Here is a 25,079-nt window from a genome sequence, read left to right as displayed (position 1 = left end):
GCACATGTTGGTCTCATAGGACAATGGGGATGAATAAAAGTGGGCAGAGATAAATGGAGCAAATCTGAGATGCTCTGCATAGGCTCAAGACACAGACTTCTGAATAACCTCGCTTAGCCCCCGGAGTTATTTGAGAGCCCATCCACCTTGATTAAGAAAGCTAAAAATCCGAGGGTCATCTGGATTACGGAATTGAACTTTGAGGCTCACATCAGCTCTGTAGAGCATTCAAATGTATTCAGCATAAGACAACTGAAATGTGCATTGCCCTATATCCAAAACAAATATCACAAAATCCTATCTGGTTCACTGACTGATTCAAACCCAGATTATGCCAATTCCTTTCTGAGTTGGCTTCCAAATATAAAACTGCTGAGATGCAACATGTACAAAACATGGCGGCACAACTTGTTTTAAAACTAAGGATATATCATCGCATATCAGCAGACTAGATTTCAGTAGTACCCATCCAAGAGCCCTATCAAAATGTCATTATCATATCAACAGGATAGACTTCAGTGATACCCATCCAAAACCCCTATCCAAAGGTCATTATCTTTAACAGGGTAGACTTCAATGGTACCCATCCAACACCCCTATCCAAAGGTCATTATCGTATAGGCAGGCTTATTTCAGTGGTACCCATCCAAGAACCCTATCAAAACATCATTATCATATCAGCAGGCTAGACTTCAATGGTACCCATCCAAAACCCCTATCCAAAGGTCATTATCTTATCAGCAGGCTAGACTTCAGTGGTACCCATCCAAGAGCCCTATCAAAACGTCATTATCATATCAACAGGCTAGACTATGTGGTACCCATCCAAAACACCTTTTACCAAGGTCATTATCTTATCAGCAGGCTAGACTTCAGTGGTACCCATCCAAGAGCCCTATCAAAACGTCATTATCATATTAATAGGCTAGACTATGTGGTACCCATCCAAAACCCCTATCCAAAGGTCATTATCTTATCAGCAGGCTAGATGTCAGTGGCACCCATCCAAAAGGTCATTATCTTCAACAGGCTAGACTTCAATGTTACCCATCCAAGAGCCCTATCCAATGGTCATTATCTTCAACAGACTAGACTTCAATGGTACCCATCCAAGAGCCCTATCCAATGGTCATTATCTTATCAGCAGGCTAGACTTCGGTGGTACCCATCCAAAAGCCCTATCCAAAAGGTAATTATCTTCAACTAAGTATTTGTTGTCTCAAGTGCATCAAGGGAACAGCATCAGCCTGTTTGTGGGAGAAAATTACCAGTCTAGGTCTGTTTTTGTACTAGGTGGAGAAAATTACTAGACATGTTCCCTCATGTAACCCAGGGCCCTGTGGCTTATCTCTTCTCAATGCTGGAAGTACTAACATTCAGGGAAAGGGAAACTGCAGATTCTCACTCATCTGCCCAAAGATTTTGAATGTACTGCCTGCACCTGGATATTAAGAATAGAAATGCTCCGCTTACCATTAGGAAAGCCTTACAACATTCCTCTTGTGTTCTCTTTTTGCAGCAGTTACATGTATGGTATGTTATATTCGTTAGTTAGGAACACTGGTGCCTAAACACAATAATTAAGTTCAGAGGGGGTGCTCTACAAATAAACTAGAAAAATACAATTGTCCCATGATGAATGATATTGGTGGAAGTTGAGCTGGAATCATTACAAAAGATAATTCTACTGCTTATAAGGAAAAGATGCTGTGTCTGCTATGACATTTCTGCATCTATCTGCAGGCATGCACTCCTTACCACACTGGTACAGGGCGTTGACTTTGGAAACATCCAGGTTGCTAAGCCCATATCTCTGTCCGATGACTGTGTTAGCATTTGGCTTGGGGACGATGGTCGGCTGTCCAGATTTGGTAGTGAAAGCATACCTGGGGAAAGGAAGACCTCATGGGTAAATCCCACCGTTTATGCACCATTATAACGCATTATTAACCCATAGAACTATACAGCGAGTCCAGGTGGGGACAGGTGAGGGTCAAATATTTGGTGTTTGCTTAATTCCATTCATATCTAAACTCAATCTCAATGTTGTTCTAGAACGATCCCCCTGCAGATCCTGTCCAGCTCAGTCTGAAACTTCTCAGTTCTCATTTTCATGAGCCTCAAATCCATGTAGGCAACACATGCTCCCCCTATCGCCCTCACTCACACTCAGCATCTCAGATCCCAAAAAGCACTGATTTGAAAAATGTCTCCCTTGTAGACTCATGACTTTTTCTCTTGTGACAGAGGCTGGCTTTAGTACTGAGGTACCATCCTCATGCGATTCATCAACAATGGATCTTCCACTCTAAACCGAGTTGTTCACCAATTCAGACAACGTTCACCTGCCCATCCTCACATGTGGACATTCAACTCTATGGGAACAAGTTCAGTGACACAGTTATGACTAAACTTCACTTTCTTAACTTCACCATCTATAGCAGTTCCACACTCTGGTGCCCATATACACCAACCCAGCCATCACTCCGTACCCGCTTCACATACAGAGCATCAATCCTAACAAATCATGTTCACCGACACAGCCATCATTCCGTACCCTGCTTCACATACAGAGCATTGATCCTATCCAATCATGTTCACCGACACAGCCATCATTCCGTACCCTGCTTCACATACAGAGCATTGATCCTAACCAATCATGTTCACCGACACAGCCATCATTCCGTACCCTGCTTCACATACAGAGCATTGATCCTAACCAATCATGTTCACCGACACAGCCATCTTTCTGTTGCTCCTCTTCCCTTTAACAGTCACAGTCACCCCTCTAGTGCCCTTCCTCGGATATATAGGTTCCAATAGGCACCATGCTCTGCTCTCTGTCCTCCCGACCCCCAAGAAAATGTGAAATAAACACCACCCTCTACTTCCCATTTCCAACAATCTCATCTCTAATTAAAAAGATCACATCAGAATGTGATCACAATCACTGCGTCTGATTTAGGGTTTGATGGAAGGAGGATTATGGGAGGTGGCAGAGGACATTACCAATGCCATCCCGACGGCACACCATGGCCAAATTTAGACATGACCTCAGCCCAGCAGCCATCTCTCCATAATTAAAGGAACCATCATTACTGCTGTTCCTTTCAGTTACTAAAGGTTTTCACCCAGGTTGTGGGAGTTATTATTTTCGTCCTGTCGATCAATGCTAGATTTTTCCAGAGGATGATGGACAAGCAAAAAAGATATTACACCATCCACCCAAAGTAGGGCAGGCACTGTAATGCCATTCCTCAGATGGCTGCCACTCCATCGGGCTATCAGAGGAAGTATTTCATCAACAGACCCCATAGGAGGTCTGTCAACAGGATACTTACGGTCTGTCCATCTTTAAATGAAGCGGGTGGTCCTAGGGTTTGGCGGAGAGGGTAATCCGTCATTTTTGCAAAGGAGTACCCTGTCTGCCAAAATCTAAATCAGAGTCACTGTCTATATATAAAAGCCTTTCATCAGAGTTGTAAACAGAAATCTCTTCTTAGCTGAGCATCGGAGACTTACATCCCATAGTGCATCACGGAGGCGTAGTCGTACTCCAGGCCAAGGTTGTTGGTGTTCTCTTTGTTAAAGTTGCCGATGCTGTCTGTTGAGAGGAGCAGACGGTACAGATGAGTTAGTGAGGACTGAGTCTGATAGGGCACATTCCCATAAAGAGAAGGTCCTAGCTCACCAGGGGGCAGTGCTCCCATGTGCCATTGCAGGGGTTAGGAGTAGTCTAAAGGCAAAGCTGTCGATTTTGGAACATGGGGGGGGGATCAAATCTGAACCCAGGCATAGGATCGAAAAGCATATGATTTGAGGTTAATCACTTAATACCTTCAGCATGTGAATAAGAAGTTGTATAATTCTAAATGTAAACCCTATTTAATGAAGTGCACCATCTTGCTCCCAAGCGAGAATCACACTAAATAAATACCAGCGCCTACATACATCCGGGAAGGACACACTGGAGTTTCAGCCAGGTTTAGAGATACCTCACTGTTGTCCTTTTGAAGGGAAAATCATCATGTTTTTTCCTTATGAAAACTTTTTTGCCTCATAACGTGATCCATCTCCAGCTTGCACCCTTCACCTTCGATTGTATTGTACTGTATTGTAGTTGCATTTATATAGCGCTTACTATCCTTGACAAGGCACTGGAGCACACTGCTCCAGGCACCCAAGGTTTAGTGGTTAATCCAGTGGTTGTTGGTTATTGGGATAAATCTTGTGCTCTCAAGAAAACCATTCCATGCATTTACTCCAATTTCTTTGAGGAAGAGTAAATTATTTGGGGTTTGTGGTGATCATTTGGGAAGTGGATCAAGTATGCGAGTTCATGGAGATGATTTGTGGGATTAATGCCTGAGAGAGATTCAGAATTATTAGTTTGCAGGTATGACTTTCAAGGAAGAGGTGACTTAGTTGAAAAGTTGGAAGAAAATGAGCACATTAAGAGAAATGCAATAGTAAAGATTAAGGCAAACATGCCTGTGACGTAAAGTAGGCTGTGCTCAGAGAGTGGAGACATGCGTAGTATGAAAAACAAGGAGATAGTCATTCGAATGAAGCCATGCAATCGGAGGATGAAAAAACTGTAGAAAGAAACACCATTATTTGTATGTGAGATATGGGAGTACGAAAGAGTGGTGCTCAAGGCGCTGTACATCCCAACCAGCCCCGGGCCCACTTAACAACGCATGCTTTGTGTCGGGTTTATGTTACTTTTCTAATTCAAACCAAATTAATGTGTTCAGGTGGGATTTACAATCCAACGCTAATCGCGATATGAATTGTAACCCAAAGTAACAAAAAGTTATGCTTTGCGCTGCCTTGCATTACTTTGCATCAAGGGGGTGGTCTATGGCTGGTGCACAGGTGTTACTATGCCGTCACCCATGGGTTTTGACATAAATCCATATCTACAAAACATGGTAAACAGGGATTTGGACTAAAATGCTGTGCCGCCTCAATGCAAGTGTACCGGGATGAAGTATTTTCATTTCTCCTTGTTTTTCCCACTTTGCATTCGTGCTGCATTGTTCAGCACACAAAGTAGGACAAGCCTCAAAGCATCATTTTTGTATTGAAAGGGACCCTTTTCAGCACAAAGACTGTGCTTCAGACATCGCATACATTCTAGCACCATGACGCAAGGGTCTCTGTGTTGGTGCATGTCTGTCTAAAGTCTGCCACCAGCGCTGGGCGGCAGCAGCGTAGCGCCACATCAACGTATTTCATTCACACGATGCAGCGCAGCCACTTCAGCTGAACACTTCTGTGTAAATCTGGACCCCGTGTCTCCGAAGCGGGCACTGCAGTTAGCAATCACTGATTCTCATTATCGATTTCAGGAAAATGCATTTTAAACACGGGTCATTATTTGTCCTGTGCCAGACATTTTTATGTGGTCCAGTTAATGCCCTCAGCAGTGGTAGCGTTCGTGAAAAGGACACCAGACTGTGACAGTAACAAATATTGATCACCGTAACCAAGGGTCAGATTGGTAGAACGGGTGTGTTGGCGAGTATCTGTGATCAAACCTAAACTGAACCAATCGGGTGTCTAAATCAGTGCCAAGGTGTGCCTGGCTGCAGTCTGAGTTGTACTCAGTTTTCCCTCTGAGTGGTAAGTGGAGCCCGGGGGTGACACTGACCCGGCGAGATGTTCTCCGTCATGATGGTCACATAGTTGTCGCGGTCGCTGCGGCTCTGCTCGTGGTAGAAGCCCAGGGAGTGCTGCAGCTCATGCTGGATGGTTCCTTTCGACAGACATCCCCTGGGAAGAGATACCTGCTGATCTCCACCTGTCTTCCCGATGTATGACCAGCACCTAGGGAAGAAGATGGACCAGGGAGACCCATAGGTTACTGCAATGGCACCTTTAGAGAAGGAATATTACAATCTTACTACATACAAGGGATCTGCCTGTGTGTCTCCTTTCTGACTGTAACTATCTGCAAGGGATGAGGGGTTCTAGGAAAAGACAATGCACAGTCTAGGTTGTGATGGAAGATCTTGCATCCAAAGGAAAGCTGTGTCATCCTGCACCAGTCTGGTTCATTTCTGGCCTACCCTGTGATATTTTCTCCCAGTAGACTCCACATCAGTCTGTGCTGTAGCCCCTTGGAATCGGTCTTCAGACTCAAACCTTTCTGTTTGATAACCTCTCTTATGGTTGTGTAATCTTACAGTTCTCCCATCACTTTCATGAGCTTTCCGCTAGCGCCTTGGACACCTCCCTGGAGGTAGCTGTGGGCTCCATAAATGTCATTATTGGAGTAGTGTGGCTCACTGGTTAGAGGCGGCAGGCCTGAGAGCAGAAGTCAGCCCGGGACCAGGGTTCAATTCCCGACGCGGCAGGGTCGTGGACCTTGGTCAGCGGACTCGATAATTCTCGCTTCGGTGCTTACTATAATCAGGGGTTCCACTCGGCAACTCTGGGCATTAGCTTGCCTAATCTCCACAATGGCCCCACCAATTCCGGGGATGCCTGGCTCCACCTTGGGGACTCCCAGCAAGGGACCATCCCACAGGGAAAGCCACGACGGGTTCCCCAGAGTTATACAGCGCCGGGATGCCCCGTTGCTGGGGCAGCTGTGCGCTTTACAAGTATACTACATTTACATTTACATTTACATTACTTAAATTACATTTGTGACTATTGTCTGCCTGGGGGGACAGATCTACCAGCAGCCCATGGGTCCTTCTGCTCAGTCCCCCATGACTGGGATCCATACTCCAACGCAGTCAGTGTTCTGGTTGCGTGTGGCATGTTACATGTGTGTTCTGCAGCTGAGAAAGCAAAGGCATTGAGAGTGGTGTCCTAAAATGATGAGTCCCTTCAGCATGTCTTTATCATTTGTGTACTTGTTTCTGCCTCTGCAATCTTTGCATTTAGACCTCTTGGATCTATGGGTGGACCTAGAATATAAAGTACATCTCTTTTCTGCTAGGCACAACATTTTTGCCCAGCAAAAGGCCCTGGGACCCCCTCCTGCCTTGTGTTGTGATGACATGTGATGGACCGTTTCTGACTCCGTCAGAAACGGTCGCTCCCTACGACCCCTGGCCCTTGCTGAGATCGTGCTGCTGATTACATTGCGCCACTGCCTAAAGACTGCTCTTCTCACTGCTGCCTGCATCTGGTATCGTACTGTTGCCTGCTGCCTGCATTTTGGAGCGTGCTGCTCGTCTTTGCATTGTTTAATAGCATCGCCTGCATTGCCTCATTACTGCTCAAATTACCCGCCTGGCGTAACGCTCGATTTATTTGCTCAACTTTAACATTGTGCATTAATTGCTGATACATCGTGATTGTGCCTCTGTGATTGTGCCTCTGCCCACGTAGTTTTCACTGTTGTTAGCCCCAACCGGTTACGGTTTCGCTTCTAGAGCCATCTTGTTGTTGTTGCACCTGGGAGCCCGCCCTCTCCACCCCGCACCCGCCTCCCAGCTGACCCTCCCTCGCCCCTCCCCCCGACTATCCTTTTATGATAGATGCAAATGCGCGCAGCGTCCACGCGCTGCGGCCGCGCCGAAGGTGCGCCAAAGGTAAGCCCGTCTACGCCCGTCCGCGCCAGGACCGCGCCAAGCGCCAGACCCCCTGGTCCCCGCTCCACCCATCCTCCCCGCATTTCATACGACGCCTCCACCCTCTTTGCACTCAACCCCGGCCGACTCACTAACTGCGCCCAAGCAGCACCAGGACACACCCATGGACCCTTCACCTGCCACTCCTGCAAATTCACCTGCGTCAAGTCCCAAACCAAATCCACAAACACCAAACAGAGAGACAACACCAACCACCTCAAATGCATCCTTCTCAACACCCGCTCGGTTCACAAACACGCCATCGACCTTTGGAATCTACTCGACACCATTTCTCCGGACATCGCCTTCCTAACAGAAACCTGGATGAATGCCTCCTCAGCTCCAGACATCACCATAGCCATCCCGGAACGGCTACAAGATCATCCGTAAGGACCGCCCCATCCAAACAGGAGGAGGCATCGCCATCGTCCACAAGAACACCATCCGCGTCTCAACCTGCTCAGATGACAACCTCGCTATCGCCGAACACCTACACTTCCAGATCCACACCGACCCCAAGACAACACTTAGGGGCACCCTCCTCTACAGGCCACCAGGACCCCGAACAAAATTCAGCGAAGACATCACTGACTTTATCACCCCACACGCCCTCCCTTCGGAAGAATACATTCTACTGGGAGACCTCAATTTCCATCTGGAAAAGAGCAACGACAGTAACACCACCACCCTTCTGGACAACCTCGCCAATCTCGGACTCAAACAACTTGTTAACACCCCCACACACTATGCAGGACACACACTCGACCCGATCTTCACTTCCAGCAAGCATATCTCCTTCACTCATACCACACCCCTCCTCTGGACGGACCACAGCTGCATCCACTTTATTTACAATAAAACCTCGATCCACAACCACCCTCAACAAACTCTGCGAAGAAATTGGAACAAAATAACGATCGACCAGATTTCAACATCGCTTCTTCAAAAACCCCCCGCCTATTCAACGAACCCTAACCAAGCCGCCATCAACCTTACAAAATGGTTAACACAAACCGCCGACAAATTAGCACCCTTGAAAAAACATCAAATCAAGCAAGGAAGCAAGAACGCCCCCTGGTTCAACGATGACCTTAAGAAATCCAAGAAGCTCTGTCGTTCCCGTGAGAAAACTTGGAAAACAGACCCAAACACTATCACCCAAGCCGCCTTCAAAAACGCCACCCGCAAACACCACCAACTAATCCGGACAGCCAAGAAATCAGCACTCAAAGACCGACTAGACAACAACGCCCACAACAGCAAGGAACTTTTCAACATCATCAAAGAATTCACCAACCCCACCGCCAGCTCTAACGACATCACCCCCTCTCAAGTCCTCTGCGACTCCCTTGCCTCATTCTTTCATAACAAAATCGCCGACATCCATAACAGCTTTGACAACCAACCTGTAAACCAGTCCACCCCACTCACCTCCGAACCGTTACCTCCTCCGAATATCCTTTTCGAATGGAACCCAATCACCACAGAAGAGACCATTCGCCTGATGAACTCCATCCACTCAGGATCCCCTACAGACCCATGTCCCCATCACATATTCAACAAAGCAGACTCCATTATCGCACCCCATCTCCGAGATGTCATCAACTACTCCCTTAACTCCACCATATTCCCAGAAAGCTGGAAACACGCCGAACTCAGCGCCCTTCTGAAGAAACCCACAGCTGACCCCAACGAACTCAAAAACTACCGCCCCATCTCGCTCCTCCCATTCCCTGCCAAAGTCATTGAGAAAGCCATTAACAATCAGCTCGCCACCTTCCTCGAAACAAACAAATTACTTGACTCCTCTCAGTCTGGCTTCCGAGCCAAACACAGCACCGAGACCGCCCTCATCGCAGCAACAGACGACATTCGAACACTACTGGACAACGGAGACACAGTCGCCCTTATCCTCCTTGACCTCTCCGCAGCCTTCGACACAGTCTGCCATAGCACCCTGATACAACGCCTCAAAAACATCGGCTTTCAAGGAAAAGCATTGGACTGGATCATTTCGTTCCTCGCTGGAAGAACTCAGAGAGTCCGCCTCCCCCCTTTTAAGTCAGAGGCCACCGAAGTCATCTGCGGCGTCCCGCAAGGATCATCTCTCAGCCCCACCCTCTTCAACGTCTACATGAGCCCCCTCGCAACCATTGCACGTCAACACAACCTCAACATCATCTCCTACGCTGATGACACTCAGCTGATCCTCTCACTCACTAAAGACCCAACCACCGCCAAAACCAACCTACACGAAGGGATGAAAGAAGTAGCCGAGTGGATGAAGCACAGCCGTCTGAAACTGAACTCGGACAAAACGGAAGTCCTCATCTTAGGCTCATCCCCTTCCGCCTGGGACGACTCTTGGTGGCCAACTGCCCTAGGAAAAGCCCCCATACCGACGGACCACGCACGGAACCTGGGCATCATCCTGGACTCCTCACTCTCGATGACCAGACAAGTCAACGCCGTCTCATCTTCATGCTTCAACATCCTACGCATGCTCAAAAAACATTTTACTGGATCCCCACCGAAACAAGAAAAACGGTCACCCACGCACTGGTTACAAGCCGTCTGGACTACGGAAACACCCTTTACGCCGGCTCCACCGCGAAACTACAGAAAAAGCTCCAACGCATACAAAATGCTTCAGCCAGACTCATACTAGACATCCCCCGCACAGACCACATCTCCGCTCACCTGAAAGACCTTCACTGGCTCCCCGTCAACAAGAGAATAACGTTCCGTCTCCTCACCCACGCACACAAAGCCCTATACGAACTTGGACCTGATTGTCTCAACACGCGCCTTTCCTTTTACACCCCCACCCGCCAGCTGCGTTCGTCCAACCAAGCCCTCGCCGCTGTTCCGCGCATCCACAAAGCCACCATGGGAGGAAGATCCTTCTCCTACTTAGCGGCCAAGACCTGGAATTCCCTTCCCATCCACCTCCGCCTCACTCAAAACCACCTAGCCTTCAGAAAACAACTTAAAACATGGATATTCGATAAGTAATCCTACCCCCCTTCCTCAAGCGCCTTGAGACCCTATGGGTATGTAGTGCGCTATATAAATTTTTACTTGACTTGACATCGAATAGAGAGACTTGACCAGTCAAACATCAGACATGTCGAAGTCAGGCTGATGCACTGGAGCACATAGTCTTCGCACCTTTGCTCCTCTGAGCAGGAGGATTACATACAGCACCCTATTGAAAGCGTGAAGACCCATTCCTGGCCATAGCAGAGGACAGCATACCATCCCCGATAGGATAACACTTTGCAAGGACTCAAACTGCACTGCACTAGAAGCATGCTAGGGTATTGCTTGCTGTATTTGGGCCACATGAGCAGCTAAGACCTTCTGTGTTTTAGGTGTTCTCTATGTTAACTCCCTTGCTTTCCTGTGTGCAAATACAATTCCCATTCAAAATTAACAAAATAGCCTTTTTACTGGATGTTTTGTTAATCGTGTACAATCACTTTTGTTGTACTGTGAGTTCCAAACCCTCAACCTCCTCTTGGAGCAAACCGTGGCTACGCAGCCTTGCTGCTCTTAAGCAGTCACAAGTACAACAGGAGAAACTTAGTAATTCAGTTGTGGTGCAAAGGGACCTGTGGCCCTGGGACACCAGCGGTAAATGATAGGGCACAGTAGGCACCAACCATTGATACTGCCCAGTAACCACCCACTGACCCAGAAATCTTAATAATATCTTAACAGTTTTTTTAAACAACTGTAAAAACAGTGGCCACTCACAGATTTTCCAGGATGACTTCTTTCAGCTAGGGAGTTACAGCTTCAGTGAGGCTATCACAATGCTAAGAAAACATATGAAATGTGTAATGTGGTGTAATGGTGCTGATTATATTTGAGGGACACGTGATTCACAGACAAAAATATACACGCCATGCTAACAAATTGATAGGAACACATAAACAGAGCCATGGAGAACCCGGTGGTGGGAGCCCATCACAAAACAAGTGAATGAACAAAGGGTACAGGGTTCAGCCATCAGAACCTCTAGGGAATGAAAAAAGCACACAGGATCCAGCCATCAGAACCTCTAGGGTACGAACAAAGCACACAGGATCCAACCATCAGAACCACTAGGGAACGAACAAAGCATACAGCATCCAGCCATCAGAACCTCTAGAGAATGAACAAAGCACACAGGATCCTGCTCTCAGAACCTCTAGGGAATGAACAAAGCACACAGGATTCAGCCATCAGAACCTCTAGGGAACGAACATAGCACACAGGATCCTGCTCTCAGAACCTCTAGGTAATGAACAAAGCACACAGGATTCAGACATCAGAACCTCTAGGAAATTAACAAAGCACAAAGGATCCTGCTCTCAGAATCTCTAGGGAATGAACAAAGCACACAGGATTCAGCCATCAGAACCTCTAGGTAATGAACAAACCATACAGGATCCAGCCATCAGAACCTCTAAGCTATTTATAGTCCAGTGGTGCCCAGCACTGAGAGCCTAAACAGTAGATGGGAATACATGGACCTGCAGATCTATCACACAGAGTGAACGGACCCTTACGATATACTGTCACTGAGAGGTCAAACCCATTTGGTATTATTTCTCACAGAGAGGTGAAACTCCATGAAAGGCCCACCACTAAATCCACATCACAGTGAAAGCCTGTCACTGAGAGTGCCCTGCCCATGGAAAGAATTTCACTGAGAGTCTTCTGCTCATACAAAGTATTTCACTGAGAGTCCACTGCCCATGGAAAGTCTTTCACTGAGAGTCCACTGCCCATGGAAAGTCTTTCACTGAGAGTCCACTGCCCATGGAAAGCCTTTCACTGAGAGTCTTCTGCTCATACAAAGTCTTTCACTGTGAGTCCTCTGCCCATGGAAAGTCTTTCACTGAGAGTCTTCTGCCCATACAAAGTCTTTCACTGAGAGTCTTCTGCCCATACAAAGTCTTTCACTGAGAGTCTTCTGCTCATACAAAGTCTTTCACTGAGAGTCTTCTGCCCATACAAAGTCTTTCACTGAGAGTCTTCTGCCCATACAAAGTCTTTCACTGAGAGTCTTCTGCCCATACAAAGTCTTTCACTGAGAGTCTTCTGCTCATACAAAGTCTTTCACTGAGAGTCTTCTGCCCATACAAAGTCTTTCACTGTGAGTCCTCTGCCCATGGAAAGTCTTTCACTGTGAGTCCTCTGCCCATGGAAAGTCTTTCACTGAGAGTCCACTGCCCATACAAAGTCTTTCACTGAGAGTCTTCTGCTCATACAAAGTCTTTCACTGAGAGTCTTCTGCCCATACAAAGTCTTTCACTGAGAGTCTTCTGCTCATACAAAGTCTTTCACTGTGAGTCCTCTGCCCATGGAAAGTCTTTCACTGAGAGTCTTCTGCCCATGGAAAGTCTTTCACTGAGAGTCCTCTGCCCATGGAAAGTCTTTCACTGAGAGTTCTCTGCCCATGGAAAGTATTTCACTGAGCGTCTTCTGCTCATACAAAGTCTTTACATGCGAGTCCTCTGCCCATGGAAAGTATTTCACTGAGAGCCCTCTGCCCATGCAAAGTCTTTCACTGAGAGTCTTCTGCCCATGGAAAGTATTTCACTGAGAGTCCTCTGCCCATGCAAAGTCTTTCACTGAGAGTCTTCTGCCCATGCAAAGTCTTTCACTGAGAGTCCTCTGCCCATTGTAAGTATTTCACTGAGAGTCCTCTGCCCATGGAAAGTCTTTCACCGAGAGTCTTCTGCCCATGCAAATTCTATCACTGAGAGTCCACTGCCCATGGAAAGTATTTCACTGAGAGTCCTCTGCCCATGCAAAGTCTTTCACTGAGAGTCTTCTGCCCATGGAAAGTCTTTCACTGTGAGTCCTCTGCCCATTGTAAGTATTTCACTGAGAGTCCTCTGCCCATGGAAAGTCTTTCACTGAGAGTCTTCTGCCCATGCAAAGTCTTTCACTGAGAGTCTTCTGCCCATACAAAGTCTTTCACTGAGAGTCCTCTGCCCATGGAAAGTATTTCACTGAGAGTCTTCTGCCCATGGAAAGTATTTCACTGTGAGTCCACTGTCCATTGAAAGTCTTTCACTGAGAGTCCTCTGCCCATACAAAGTCTTTCACTGAGAGTCTTCTGCCCATGCAAAGTCTTTCACTGAGAGTCTTCTGCCCATGCAAAGTCTTTCACTGAGAGTCCATTGCCCGTAGAAAGTCTTTCACTCAAATTCTACTGCCAATAAAGGGGCATCTCCCACTGATAGTTTCCATTCCTTGAGGGTCATATCTCAGTAGAGGGTCTGTCACTAACCCTCCACTGACCACGGGCATTCCTGTGATGAGCGCTCACACCCTATGGAGGACCATCTCTCACTGAGAGCCCACAGCCCATGTACGGGCTATCATTTAAAATCCACCACGCATGTGGGGTCTTTCACGGTGAGTTTGCAACCCAAAGTGGGTCATCATGGACAGTCCTGGACCCATGGAAGGTCTCACAAGCAGAGAACATACCCCCATGGGATATCTCAGTGAGAGCCCACAGGACATGGATGGTCATTACTGAAGCAACACAAACCATAGTGGTAGTCAGTAGTACAATGATAGTCACTGACTGCAGGCTTTCAGCCGACGAAAGGTCCTTGCTCATTTAGGGTGTTGTACTACGTTATCAAGTTGTTTTTTTATATTGACCTAAAATCATATAGAGTATAGGCATATTATTCTTAACTAAACATCTATACAGCTTGAAGATCTACATATCAATATAGAGTCCTCATTAGGTGCATTGTAAATCAAATGTGTTGCTGCGTTTTGAAAAAGTTGAAACTTGTGGGTCAGAAGCGCAGGAAGACCGCCTTAGACAGAGTCAGAAAAATACGGTTTACTTAATATCAAGGACCGGACCAAGATTTTCTAGGAGTTAAAAGGCAGAAGGAGAGCAATCTTACGCCTGGGGGAAGAGGGAGGGGAGATGTTTCGATGGGGGGGAGGTAGGGGTTATTGTATTGGTAGACTGCAGATGGTGGGGGGGTAAGGAAGATCACATAGGGTGTTTTGTTGTAACATTCACAAGGAGTTGATCGTATTGACGTCGCTCCCAAGAGCCATTTAAGCATGAATACATAATGTCCTACTGTACAATGTATGTCAACGAGTTCTTGTCTAGAGTTGGGTCGAGGTCTAAAGCTGATTTTCGTTTCTAATGTAATGGCTTCATGAGATATCAAATCAATAAAAATTGTTTAAAAAAAAAGGAGAGCACTCTTCTGACTACTTTAAACATACAATATCTAGTGCATATTAGTTTTGAAATTTGAAAAATAAAAGATAAATTGGAACTGAAATTCACTCCCAGATTGTGAGCTGATTCTGCTGGATTTGATGGTGTATGAAAGGAACTAGGCCACCAATGAGAGACCACACGCCTGGTTTGCCAATTTGAAGATCTCAGTTTTAGTGGTATCACTCATTTGGGAACAGCAGCCCTAAGTAACCGAGAGGTAAAGGGATTCCCTGAGGCTAGCTCTCCCCCTTGACGTTTAGCTTTAGTGAAAACAAAATGGGGCATGAAGTTGCACAACAACCACCTTTCATCTCTGAGGGAGACTTTTTTCAAATTTGCAAGACTACACCGTTAAATGTAAATATTTTTGCACCACTAACTTTTGCCCCATTCTAACCTTCTTAACTATGCTGTGTGGGGATATATTTCTCTACCATTATGTGATCTGTAGATCATGCACGTTAATTCACCTTGTCTTGTTAAAATCAGGAAACATAGCTGGTAACAGCGAGCCTACGTGATTTAGCCCAGTCTGGTGTGATGCTGAATGTAGGGTCAGGCCGTAGGATGTCCTGTGCTCTTACCCATTCACTGGAAAGTTCTAGAAGTAATGAGTCTATCTGATTGAGCCCTCTCTGGTGTGATGGTGAGCGTAGGGTCATTCCTTGGTGTGTCCTGTGCTCTTACCATCCAGAGGCAGGTTCTGGAGGTAATGAGTCTATCTGATGGAGCGCTCTCTGGTGTGATGGTGAGCGTAGGGTCAGTCCCTATGGTGTCATGTGCACTTACCCACCACCAGGAATGATCTGCAGGTAATTTGGTTCCTCCGTGTGGGTCACAAAGCGGATGCAGGTCACTGTTGCAAACTCACTCATTGCATCTGTAATGGTAGCCACATCTTCAGCACCTGAGGGATAGCAGAGGAAAGGAGAGGATGACATAAGGGGAAGCAGCCTGGAAAGGTTTCAGTTCAAGTCAAGGATGGGCCTTGATATAAAAGTGAACTTACTGTAAGTGGGACTGAGGGTGTAGGGTACAGGGACAGTCCCATCACTGGATTTAGGCCAGAAGCAGCTGTTGTCTGGACATACGAGGGCACTGCGTCCTGGGTGGATAGCAATGTCACCCTCGTGCACCAGCTGTGAGATGCCTACAACAGTAAAACACAGTGATAGTTGTCAGTGTCTGTTATATACTGGAAGGAACAAGAGCACACGGAAGAGAAGGAAGCTGATTTTAGACCTACAGCAGAATCTCAAAAAAAAAAATGCAAGAACCACTCATGGCGGAGGAAGAATCACCCATTTCACGTCAAACGCCAAACCTTGGCCTAAGCACCTACTTAGGAAAACGAATTACCCTAAGGACCAAAAAGACCTCAGCACACAGCCATGCACAGTGAGTGATTGCAGCTGTTAATGTTTACTGTGAATGATTTCCTGTGTCTTACATTCCTATAGTGTTGTCATCTTGTCATATCAGGAGTGATTTATGGCACCACAAAAAGCATTTTACTAACTTGCCTTAATAATATTGAGAATATTAAGACAGAAAAATCAGACTAACAACCGTGATAGCTAACTGTCTTCTAAGCGCTTTATGTCGTCTTTCAGCAAACACCAGCAGTGACGTCTCACACTTTGTCAGTGCCAGCCCTTTCACCCTGTCACCTCCCTAGATTCCTTGTAATTCTTCCTCCACACATTTGTATTGATTAAGTCTTTATATCTAAATTAGGCCTGTACACATCATTATCCGTGTTGTTGTTCAAAATATTTTATAGAATTTTTGATACAGAGGAGAACAGACTATACAGAAAAGAGCACCGAAAAAAGGTACAAGTGAATTCACATCCTGTCGAGAACTGATTTATTCAAATATGTAAACATTAGCGTTATAGAGACAATTAAGTACCAATCAAACACTATTGGAATCCTGTAACAAAAAAGAAGGAAAAAAAATGAAAAGAAACAAAAAGTAAAGAATATTGATCAATATTATCATTACCATATTAAATCTTCTTTATAGCTATTCGACTTTAACTAATAGATATTATGCATGCAACATTTAATCAACAGTAATAAGACTAATTATAGCTGTTAAGCTATATAATCATCAATTGGTCTCCAGAATAAGTGATAATTGAAAGCATTATGGGTAACACCTGTAAGAGACAAATTGTCTCCTCTTGAATTGACAGTAATGAAGTATTTTTTCAATTGGCACTAATGGATTTCAAAGCTGCAGAAATTCAAAAATCAGGAGGTTTGCCACTAAGATTAGACAATTTTGTTGGAAGTGAGATCGACTTACAAATTATTATAGCATAGGAAAAATTATCTGTGATATTCAATATTTTGGTCACAATATTCCAAATGTCTTTCCAAAACTGACCAACAACAGGACATTCATAAAGCATGTGTCTCAATGATCCAATATGAAAAGAACAATTCCAACATTTAGACAAATTCAAAGGTTTTGCCTGAAATAACCTTAAAGGACTCCACAGGCAACTGAATAGTACAAATGAATTAGTTTGCTATGGGGAAATGGGCAGCCATCCAGAGATACTATTTGGGCATATTTTCCTCCAAATATCTAGGGTAAATGATAATATCTAACTCTTTGTTCCAAAAAGAGGCTAAAAAGCTGATATTATCCCCTGCACAACTATTAATTTTTTAAAAAAGATTGACACAAAGTGAGCGGCGGATGCAATAGATTGAATGTACAGGGACAAATCAGATGTGCCATTGCAAGGAACATTATTTGGAAAGGAGTCAAGGATTGAGTTACATAAAAGTTCATATTTATAGCTCTCTGAAGACTTTAGCTGAAATTGTTGTTGCAATTCATCAAAGGTTAAAAATGCATTGTTATGATAAATGTCTTTTAAATAGAAAATACCAGCCTTAATCCATGAGTTCCAAATGTTTTGATTGTGAGTTAGTTTAAACATAGGATTACACCATAATGAGGAATGTACTGTAAGTGAGGTTGGAAAATGTAATCAAAATCTTGTAAAATTAATTTTGTAGACTTCAATATTACTGATCTCTGGAGCAAAACAGTAGAGTTGGCTATAGTGAACAATGCAGGCAGAGGAAATGGTGCTATCAAATTTTGTTCAATATGGATTACTAAGTGCTGTAGACTGAAACCATAACATGCTTTGTTTTTTCTCTGAGTTTTATATAGCACAAACTTGACCCAAAGGTATCAGGTATCAGAGCGCTTTACATGAGCAACAGATGCGTTACATAAGGACACATTAATTTTTTTATGTTAGGCACGGGGAGATTAAGTGATTTGCCCAGAAAGATAGGATGTTGAGCGTCATTGCCAAGACTTTTCTCCGGTTCCCCAAATTTGAGGTCGACCGCCCTATCTGTTAGGCCACATCCTCTCCCCAATTTGTTTTCAAGGGAAAGCTTTATGATAATTTAAAAAATCTGGTAAACCGAAACCACCATTGCTCTAGCCAGTCTTAATTTCTTATTACTTAAACAAGGAGAATTGCTCTTCCAAATGTATCCATATTTTTATAGAACTCAAGAGGGAACTGTGTGGGTATAATAGAAGGAAGATAAAGAAAAATTTGAGCAATAACCATTTTAACAGCATCAAATTTTCCCCACCAAGGTAAATATAGTGCAGACCATTTTTGAAATTTGTTTTCTAATATTTAAAAGAATGAAATTACATTTTAAGGAAATCAACTGTTTTATGGTATACGAAAATAATATACCAAAGTGTTTGATTTTGTATTTTGCCCAGATAATTTCTTTGTTTGGAAGCATATCAGGTAAACAATGAACATTTAAAGGTAAAAAAACTTTTATTCATATTTAGCGTATGTCCCGAAAACTGAGAATATGTGTTTTTAATAATTGAGAAATTGAAGATGACGGATCACCAATATATAGAAGTACATCATCAGCATAAGCTGACGTTTTAATAGAAAATAATTTATAATGAGCCCTTTGACTTCCATAGAATTTCTAATGGCAATTCGTAAAGGTTCAATAGCAAGAAGATAAAGCAAAGGTGATAATGGGCACCCTTGTCTAGTACCCCTGAAAAGTAAAAATGAATTAGATATCTGACCATTAATAAAAAGCTGGGCGACTGACAAGAATATAGAGATAAAATCATACGAATAAATGAGGTGCCCAAATTAAATGCATTCAAGGTACGGAAAAGATATTGCCAATGTACTTTGCTAAAAGCCTTTTCCTCATCTAATGCCAGGACACCAGCTGGATGAAGACATGATAATCCAACTTCAATCGCATGAAATAATAACCTTACATTATTCACTGAATGTCTGTTTTTCATAAAACCAGATTGGTCAATATGTACGATTGGAGGAAGCACAGTAGCCAACCAAGTAGCAAGGATCTTTGCATAAAGTATACAATCTTGATTATTCAAAGAAATAGGGCGATAATTTGAAACAATAGAGGGATCTTAATCAGATTTTGGAAGGACTATAATCAAAGCTTTAGTAAAGGTTCCTAAAGTTGCCCTTACATACTAAAATGAGTAAATAGTTTGAATAAATGCGAAAATAGGTAAGGAGCAAATTCTTTCTAAAAATCAGCCGGGATACCTTCTGGACCTGGATATTTAAGTAGCTTAAATTATTTAATAGCTAAACGTACTGCATCTAAGGGAATTGGAATATCTCATTTATATCTAACTGACAATATCATTTTAGTTAAGCCACACTGCTCTAAAAAAACTATCAATATGTTATAAATCATTTTTTTTTTTTTCGTCATCTCACCCGGAAGCTTCTGCAGATCTTAAAAAGCCATCAATCTTCAACTGGGCACCCTATGGCTTACTGCACTTGCTTAGGTCGACCAGACCGACCCCGATGTAATGAGGGCTAGGGGTAATCGTAGGACCATAGGAGGAGCCAGCAAAGATTATATTAATCTCAAATCGTGGCCCCAGGTCGAAAGGGGCTGCCAGATGTTTATAGAGCTAGCCTCAGTTCCGTCCTGGTCTAGGCGAGCCATAGCAAATGTGACTTTAAGCCAATCTTCTCTCTTCGGAGGATGGGGATCTTTCCACTTCATACATATTTCTCTCCAGACAATTAGCACCAGGTATAGAAGCAACCCACTATGAATCTGTAATAGGTTCGGAGTAGATGTGCCGTTGTTTCCAAAAAATACCAATGATAGTTTGACCTCAATGTTTACTTTAAAGATGCCACGGAGAGTGTCCCCGACCCCCTTCCAGAAGGCACTTAATTCGGGACACTCGTAGAAAATAGGGATGTCATTAGCATTGAGTGCCTTACAGCTAGGACATTTTGGGGTAGGCAACGGGGTAAACTTGGCTATCTTAGCTGGCGTTTAGTAAAGTCGATTGGTGACAAAAAAAATGAGTTTTCTTTAGGCTGGCTGGTTTGATAAATTTATATAATAATTTCAGAGAGGGCTCAAGTAAATCTCCAATGGTGGAAGATCCAAATCTTCTGCATCTAGAGACTTCTTATACCAAATGTTTCTTTTTTGGCTGTACTGATTGGAAAAAATCTCTGTATCCCAGTCTCCAGTTATTTCCCCCTTTCCTGCTTCAAACCAAGATTTAAGTTGTACATACTTAAACTTTGAAAACCCGGGCCTATCTTGGCTCTTAGTAACTCCCAAGTCTGAATTCCTTCTGCGTCGACCGAGTCAGACCAGATGGTTATGCCTGTTCTCCTAAAAGGTTCAGCCAGACTATCTTGAAGGCAGAGTGGTGTCCCAGGGGAATCCCATATAGGTGCGAATTCTGAAAAATAGCCAATTCCCAACCTACATCTCACTTTATGCCATGTTTCCAGGGCAGCCCCCAGGACCTTCAGACGCACTCGTTTAAAGTACCTTAGAGCCCCAAACTTGTATAAAAAGCCTCCTCCGCCCTCCATCATAGCCAATTCGCCCAACAGTCTTCCCCACGATGAATCCGCCGGTTTTGAAAGTAGCATACGAATACCTTTAAATTGGAATGCAACAGAATACCATCTAATGTCCGCAAAAGCCAACCCTCCTTTAGTGAGCGTATGCCTCAACTTCTTCCAGGGTAGCCTTACTCTTTTATCTCCCCCCAAAAAAGCTCCAGATTTTACTTTGAATCTGAGAAATACATGAGCTGGAAAAAACCAAGGGGCCTGCGTTAAACAGGTAAGTCAATTTAGGGAGGATAACCATCTTCACCAAGTTAACCTTCCCGTAAATTGTCAAGGGAAGATTCCTCCATCTAGTGAAGAGACGATCAATTTCTTTAGTAATTTTACTCAGATTTATCTGGGGGATTTTATCTAGTTCTTTCACTATATAGATACCCAAGTATTTTATCTCTTTGCTAGTAGGGCCCTCCCATTGTTCAATGTTCCAACACATCACCTCCGTTTTGGAGGAGTTAGCTAGATAGCCAGAGAAGGAGCCAAATTCTTCCAAAAGAGCTTCAACCCTCGGGATGGTCTCCCTAGGGTATACTGGTGTATAATATTACGTCGTCCGCATATAGGGCTAACTTACATTGATAATTCTGGGATTTAAAGGGATAAATTAGATCATCCAGTCTGATGACCTGCGCCAACGGCTCTATGTAGATGTTAAATAGCAGGGGTGAGATAGGACACCCCTGTCTTGTTCCCCTCTGGGTATTAAAGCTAGAGGTTAGCATGCCGTTCAATAGAATCCTTGCAGATGCTCCCTGATAAAATTTTCTCAGGGTCTGAATGAAAATAGGACTGAAGCCCATAGTCCCAAGTACCTCCCAGAGATACAACCAGCAGACCATGTCAAATGCCTTGGCCGCGTCCAAGGCAACTACTGCAAAGGGATCTGATCTTACTACGGCCAAGTCGATATTACCTATCAGCAGTTGTGTCTGCTCCTGGATGTATCTCCCAGTTACAATGCCCTTCTGGTCAATGTTGACCAGATTGGGGACCAATTTAGTCAATCTCCTTGCTAAAATACCCATGAAGATCTTATAGTCAGCATTCAGCAGGGAGACCAGACGGTAGGAGTCTGCTTTTAATGGGTCCTTACAAGGTTTTAATATTAGTACTATGTTTGCGTCCTTCCAGGATGTGGAGATCTGGCCTGCTGACCTATATACTGAGTTAAACAAGGTGCCCAATACCGGAATTAGTTCTTCTGATAAGGGTTTCTAAACTTCATTCAGCAGTGCGTCTGTTCCTGATGCTTTGTTGTTTATAGATTTTTTTATTTGATTTTTAATCTCTTCTAAATTAATAGGGGCATCAAGGAGATTACAGCTAGCTTTGGGTAATGTTGACAAAGATTTACCCCTTAACCAAATTTGTATTTGGTCTAGGAAGGGGGCTAAGTTCTCTCTGTAGAGATCCGAAAAAAGGGAGAAGAGACAAGTTTGCATGTCCTCTACTCTTTTTGATTTATTCCCTTTATTATTTATTATAGGCTTATTGATATTATTCTTGGAGCAATCAGTTCTTGCTTTCCAGGCCAGTAGAGCCCCGGTCTTCCTCCCATACTCAAAATGTTGCATGTTCTTGATAAGCCATTGCGCCCTGAATTTCTGGTCCAATTTTCCCCTATGCTCCTGCCTGGCCCCCTCTAGTTCTCCCTGGACTTTTGGCAACCTTCCTCGGCTCCCGTGCCTGAGTTAATTCCTTTCCGTTTCTAATTGCAGGATTCTCCCCTCCATATTACTTAACTCCCGGGCTACAGCCCGATTGTTAGAGCAGATAAGACAATGCAGTCTGCCCCTCAGGGTGGCCTTAAAGGCGTCCCAGACAAAATCCATAGTTGTGGAGCTAATATTGAGAACAAAGTATTCTCGGGAGGATGATTTAGTAGCCTGTATAATTTCGGGGTCTAACAGCTTTGCTCTGTTGAGCGTCCATCTAGTTTGTAGTGTATTACTCTTCCTAAGAGTAGAGAATGATATTGTATCGTGATCCAAGAGGTGACTTGACAATACTGAGACCCCCGTCAAACTACCCAGGACATGTCTGTTTGTTAAAATATAGTCTATCCTGGATGAGTGACAATATTTTTTGCTATAAAATGTGAACCCCTGGAGATCTCCCCTCTTTGCCCTCCAGACGTCCACCAAGTCTAAGTCATGCAACAGATTTTTCATTGCTTGGCGGATCCGAGGAGCCCCTATAAAGTGACTCTGATTTGACCTGTCTTTTAAAGGGTCAAGGAGGACATTAAAATCTCCTCCTATTATCATAGGTGGAAATGCCGTAATTAATTTTGATTGCAGCTTACAGATATAGGTTGCGTCATCAACATTTGGACCATAGAAGGAGGCACAGACTAGTTCTGTCGCTCGAAAAGCCAATTGTGCCACTATCCACCTCCCTGTCTGATCCATCTGCACTGATTTAATAGAACAGGAAGCCCCTTGCTTTATCAGAATTACTACATCCCTGCTGTTAATCGTTTGTTGTGAGGAACAAAAACATTTTATCCAGGGAATTCTAGAAAATATTGAACAACATTCTACAAAACTCAAATGGGTCTCTTGTATAAGGCAAACCTGAGCTGGGGAAAGCTTTAAATACTTCAGTATAAGCCTTTGTCTGCGTGGACATCTTAGCCCGTTTATATTCCAAGAGATAAAGTTGACTTTACTGTCTTTTATGGGTATTCCTGCCATCAGCTTACAGACCCTTGGTGTTGACTAAACAAAGACTTCCTAAGCTTCAAGTGAGACGAGGTATATTTTTTTATTTTATCCACTGCACCCCACCCTGTGCTCCCTATCCTCCCACTACCATCACACCCCTCCCATCCTGTGACCCCTTCTCCCATGAGGAACCCTCCCTTCCAATAGGCTAAGCCTATTCGATCACCACCCCCTCGGGCTTCCAAACAATAAAACAAACGTGAATGCATTTAGTTGCATCAGGAAACCTTGATGTCAAAGAGCCCCCCCATAGCTTCAATGATCTCCCTCTCTCCCCTTCTCCTCCGTTTTGATTCTGACTATGAATGTGTCCGCCTCCTCAGTCGTGCGGAACTAATGCATCTGATTATACCACATCACACATAATGACGCAGGAAACCTCAACTGTGCTCCTGCCCCCAAACTTTTTAGATCCTCGAGCCTCTTCCCCAGCTCCCACTGTCTTGTTGCGGTGATATGTGAGACATCTGATCTTATAGGGAAGGAGAATGGGGTTTGACCTGTGGATGTTGATGTAGATGTAATAGTACCTTCCTTGAGGGCAGAGAATACAATTAACTCCTTAACAGAGTATGACAAAAAATTAACCAGTATCTTCCTTGGTCTTTGTCTGCCGGGGTTCCTCTTGAAAGGGTCGCGGCGTACTCTTTGGATCTCATGTGAGAGATCTATACTGGACGAGTTTTTAAAAACTGTTCCCGTTAACAGAGAATTCACGAACCCCTTTATATCCGATCCTTCAAGGTCTTCCGGGATATTTAGGAGCCTCAGATTGTTTTTCCTGGAATTATTTTCCAGGCGCTCAAGATGGACTTTAGGTTCTTTGTTTTCGACCGTTAATTTTACCACATCCGCTGAGTTAGTGTTTATAGCTTCTTTAAGTTTAGGGATCTCAGATTCTATTGAATCCGTCCACGTAGTAACTTCTTCCAATTTCTGGGTCAGCACTTCGCATGATAGTTGGATAGCCGCCTTGTTAGCTTCTGAAACCGAGAACCTGCTAGGCATCTCAGCCTGGTTTGTTTCTGAAACCGTAAACCTACTAGCCATCTCCTCTTTCATGACTAGTCATAAATCAGCCAATGAGTGAGTCGTAGAGTCTAAGACAGCATTATGCGGTGTGATAATGTCACTTGTAGTTTTTGTAACCTTCGGCTGGTTTTCCAAACTATCTTCAGTTCCCAAAACAGAGTACCTATTTGAGAGGCTCACTGTAGAATAGATGGCTAATCTGATCGAACTCTCAGCTTGCTTACTCAGGGAGATTGGCCTTTCTAAATTACTCAGCTGGATGGAATACATGTCCTCTGGGGCTTCACTCAGTTGATCAGGGGGTTTACTCACATCCACATCTGCAAGGCACTGTGGGCTATGTGCACCTCCCTGAGGGCTAACCTGGTCTGCACTCTTCACACTCTTTATGGGTACGCCGGTAGTTGCTGTTGAGGTAGACATAACTTTGTAGTATGTTTTAAAAAATGGGGTGACTATCACATTTAGGGGCAATATTTTCTTTGAGACCGCAGTCCGTT

General features: G+C 44.2%; 1 protein-coding gene across 1 annotated transcript in view; it reads right to left on the bottom strand.

The window, feature by feature from the left end:
• The window catches only part of LOC144827869 (embryonic protein UVS.2-like), a 71,938-nt gene that overhangs the window by 12,351 nt on the left and 34,508 nt on the right, over positions 1 to 25,079 (bottom strand). The window contains exons 4-8 of the mRNA XM_078686034.1: positions 15,866 to 16,006; positions 15,646 to 15,763; positions 5,657 to 5,832; positions 3,523 to 3,604; positions 1,759 to 1,886 (exon numbers count right to left, since the gene is read on the bottom strand). Of these exons, the coding sequence (XP_078542160.1) occupies positions 1,759 to 1,886; positions 3,523 to 3,604; positions 5,657 to 5,832; positions 15,646 to 15,763; positions 15,866 to 16,006 (645 nt within the window). The remainder of the gene's footprint in view (positions 1 to 1,758; positions 1,887 to 3,522; positions 3,605 to 5,656; positions 5,833 to 15,645; positions 15,764 to 15,865; positions 16,007 to 25,079) is intronic.

The sequence above is a fragment of the Lissotriton helveticus genome, chromosome 4_1 (assembly GCF_964261635.1).
Source record: "Lissotriton helveticus chromosome 4_1, aLisHel1.1, whole genome shotgun sequence".
In the NCBI taxonomy this organism is placed as follows: Eukaryota; Metazoa; Chordata; class Amphibia; order Caudata; family Salamandridae; genus Lissotriton; species Lissotriton helveticus.
The sequence above is the reverse complement of the archived record's forward strand: the minus strand, read 5'-3'. Positions and strand labels throughout refer to the sequence as shown.